The 4052-nt window shown below is 33.5% G+C and overlaps 1 protein-coding gene across 1 annotated transcript; it reads right to left on the bottom strand.

Annotated features, from left to right (window-relative positions):
• Positions 1-220: 220 nt before the first annotated feature.
• Positions 221-2588, bottom strand: LOC134273251 (fibrinogen gamma chain-like). The gene is made up of 2 exons (XM_062755438.1): positions 2480-2588; positions 221-474 (listed from the first exon to the last, which is right to left on the bottom strand). The coding sequence occupies exons 1-2, from the start codon at positions 2586-2588 to the stop codon at positions 221-223; spliced, it is 363 nt and encodes a 120-aa protein (XP_062611422.1).
• Positions 2589-4052: the final 1464 nt, after the last annotated feature.

The following is a 4052-nucleotide window of genomic DNA, read 5'->3' as shown; positions in this document are numbered from 1 at the left end:
GCGGATCGACAGCTAAACAGACAGACGGAGGCCGTACAAAATGTTATCAGAAAAGCTCATGTGAACTTTCAGCTCAGCTGAGCTAAAACAAAAATAAACTTCGATGTTAATCATAACTTTGATCTTGCATGGTTTTTAATGTCATCACTGTGCATAGTTTAGCTGATATCCCTTCCCACCATTGCAATTCATGTAGTTTAACGGTGGTCTAATTTTATTTCTATATTCTGAGCAGAATTCTTGTGGCTTTGAGGGGACATATCCGACCGTCTGCACACGTCCAACGCATCACAGAAAATGTTTTCTCGATTCCAAACAATCCATTAAGATTCCCACGAGTACAAGAATGGAACCACCAGCCTGAGTGACAGATTGCAGCACAGCTTCCGCCCAATGGATCGTTGTCAACATCAATTGTGCTAAATTTCATACCATTTGCGTTTGCACTTTTGTCAGTCTTGTCTGCCATACAATCTAAATAAAATATCAAATTATATATTCTGATACATTGAGACATTTAATATTGTGTAACAAAAAATAATTTGACTATCACCTGTACATATTGTCTTTGTATAATTTTTAACTGAATATTTTTTACTTTCATTGGTAGTAGGCTTTTCTTCTATAATATCTATTATCCATTTTAGTCAAATACATGCTCATGACAAAAGAAATAAGTGAAGATTATAAAAGTTACATAATGATTCACTATCAATATAATGTATAGTTATAAAGAATTAAGCATCGTTATTTAGTCTAATTATAGCCCCTATAAAATCTATACAAGTGCAAACAATTTATAACACTACATATTCTCTGGACTTGAGGTAGTATTCACCGGCGGCCCAGTGTACGTGCAGCGGCATTGTGCCGTCACAATCAACACTTCAGATGAAATTATGTTCAATTAGATCTCCCAATTTATTAGATAATCAAAAGCATTCTTCTAATATGACAATGTTTTAAACTTAGGTAGACTTTTGACAGATAAAATTATAGTATAGTAAATTTAACAGCGTCGTGTAATATTAGGATATAGTAGAATTTATGGTCGTTATAATCGCCGTGTAACCAAACTTATTATAAAGTCTATGAATAGTCCTTTTATTATCTACGCAAACGGAAACAGTTCATAGCACTACTGATTCACTGAGTTTGAAGCCGTATTCACCGCAGGGTCAGTGCATGTGCGGGGTATTATGATTTCACCATTCCTCAAACGTTGTTGAAAATAATATGAAGGCAACGATCGAGGCTGTGTATCGAAGCAAGAAAAAATGCCAAGGAAGTCTACTGCAGGATTATTTTCAAAATGTTGCGATGTTTTAAATAGCACAGATGTAAGACGAAAGATGTAAGTTGTGATCGAGACATTTATTTTTTGCAACAGAAGTTTGTTTATGATAAAATCGTCATGTGGTCTCACTACATATGATTCGAATTCTGACTATATGATAAAACAATTATATTGGCTTTTTCGTTGGTGATATGGTTTGTTCTGAAACTTAAAATTATACATGTATATTTTAAAATTTTTAACTGAAGAACAAACAATATTTCAACCAAAGAAAGAATCCATAATTGCATATCTTTCTATTATTCAGCCGTATTCATGCTGACTCATTTAATATTTAAAACTGAATTCTACATCGCAATGTTCCGTCAAACTGACCAATGCATGGAAATCAAGGCTGATGTTACCGATTAATAGGGGATGTCACCTGCCTTATATTAAGACACCTTATATGATATGCAATTTAAAAGTCAATGTTCGCCAAAGGTCAGTAATCTGGTTATTATACCCCCTGCTTGAAAAGCGGGAGGGTATATAGTAATCGGTATGTCCGTCCATCCGTCTGTACGTCCGTCTGTCCGCCCGTCTGTTACGCTTTGGGGTACCCATCTCTTATCCGCAAATCCTCTTATACCACTGAGTAAAATTTAATGAAACTTAATTCACAGAATCTTTTTTACATACTGCAATTGTGCACCTCCCATTTTACTTCGTGATTTGACACATATTTTGGGTTTCTTGGCCACAGCAAAACATGGACTTTGCCCTTAAAACTATAGGTATACTCCCTGCTTGAAAAGTGGGAGGGTATATAGTAATCGGTACGCCCGTCCGTCCGTCTGTACGTCTACCTGTACGTACGTCCGTCTGTCTGTCTGTCTGTCTTTTACGCTTAGGGGTACCTATCTCTTATCCACATCTTCTCTTATACCACTGTGAAATTTAATGAAACTTTACAGAATCTTTATTACATATTGTCATTATGTACGCCTCCTATTTTACCTTTTGATCCGACACATATTTTGGGTTTCCCGGCCAAAGCAAAACATGGGCTTTGCCATTATAACCATATGGGAGGCGATGGGAGGCGGGGGTATCATTTAGTGAGTTCATTGCTCACACTACCTCTAGTTTGATATTTAAGAATTAAGGTATATAACTGAAAATATAGTATATTATTCTCACCATATATCCCAGTGAACCCACTTATTGTTAAGATGTATTCTGTGCTTTCATTACCGACAAAGAAATAACTGTATTCTGCTTCTAATGGCTTGTCATCTGTCTTCAGCATATCTACTTTCATATGATTGTACCCATTTTTCGTCAACATGTGTATTACGTCATTTCCTGTTGCAACATTGTCCATAAACATATATTCAATTAAAGAAATTAGCTGTGACATCAAATAATAAAAAAGAATTCTATTGGTGTTTATAATTCATTCTTCTCATCAAAAATATCTATAATATAAAACATATATTTTTTTTAGGAAGAATAAAACTTTTCTCAGGCATACCGATCCAGAAATCGGATTCCTCTTTGAGATTACCAAAACCAGTCTTGTAGTTGAACCAACTTCTATAAAAGTCTGTATTATTAAAGCATCTCCTTTGTATCACCTAAGAAAAGAGACAATTTCACGTATAGTTTTTAAAACGAGCTTAAGCGGTTTATTAATTATTATTCTTAATGTTAAGACTCATTCACCACAGATAAATTTAAGAGGCTTTTGTCTTGGTCAATTGACATGAAGAGGAAGCTATTCTGCAATTAGAAAACATGACAGGAATTTGCAGTCTGAATGATAGCCTACATGTCAAGGACATGTATATTTGACAGTGTAAACATTATGATCCAATTTATAAAGAATGGTTTAGAAGTCAAGAAAAGGGCAAATACACAAGACATTTGTAATTAATTATATTATGGCCTTCAAAGAAGAATTTATTCAACGAAAGCAAGTTTAACATCATTTTAAAAGAGATGTTTATTTAAAAAAATATTTCTGTGTATTCAAAATAAGGCTTGTCAATACCAAGATCCAGCGGTAAAATGGATATTTTAGTGCGAAATGCGCAGACAGTGTGAGAGGCAAACACCCAATAAATGTAGTTGGTTTTGATAGAAAAAAAGGTTTAAGAGTTCATACAAAAAAAGGAAAACATCTTCAAGTTGTTTATATATTATGTACTTCTGATATCAAAATTTGAAATCGTACGAAGGCGTTTTATAAAATAATACATTAAAAAATAAATCTAGAGAGTTACACTTGTAAACTGATTTACCGCCCATTTGTGTCCCTGTGAGTAAACATATGGTACGTCAATTTGTTTATCATCAATGTTCAGAGTCTCTACTGACGTCACTTCAGTAGCACAGGTGACCAAGTCTGAAAAGAGGATTGTTAATTATATTAAATATAATATACTAAGAATATGAATTAAAAATAAAGGAAATCAAGTACAAAAATTCTCTTTTCTAAGGTTCTGAATAATAATAAATCATAATGTATTAGTTTTAAAAATTCTCTTAAAGAAATTGTCTTAAGAAATAATGATATTAGAAGGCAACTTATGATTATGTTAAGTTGTTTACAATTCATGTTAGCTTTTAAATATGCATTTTCATGATAATTTTACATACTGCAAGGGGTGTTTTGGTAATGTGTCCAATTTCCGTCTGATTGACATATAACTTTTTGTCTATATTTTTTCTCATGAGTCCAGGGATAGCATTGGAATATCCTAAGGGAACC

The sequence above is a fragment of the Saccostrea cucullata genome, unplaced genomic scaffold (genome assembly GCF_032062105.1).
Source record: "Saccostrea cucullata isolate Sc308-1 unplaced genomic scaffold, CSIRO_AGI_Scuc_v1 ctg7765, whole genome shotgun sequence".
NCBI lineage: Eukaryota > Metazoa > Mollusca > Bivalvia > Ostreida > Ostreidae > Saccostrea > Saccostrea cuccullata.
This window is presented reverse-complemented; position numbering and strand designations above follow the sequence as displayed.

What these genes read in the sequence shown, in the direction of transcription:
- LOC134273251 (XM_062755438.1), bottom strand. Translation starts at nt 2,588, where the DNA reads ATGCTGAAGACAGATGACAAGCCATTAGAAGCAGAATACAGTTATTTC. An exon ending in TGGGTTCACTGGGATATATG is followed by an intron (nt 475 to 2,479) that starts GTGAGAATAATA and finishes TATTTTATTTAG; the next exon opens with ATTGTATGGCAGACAAGACT.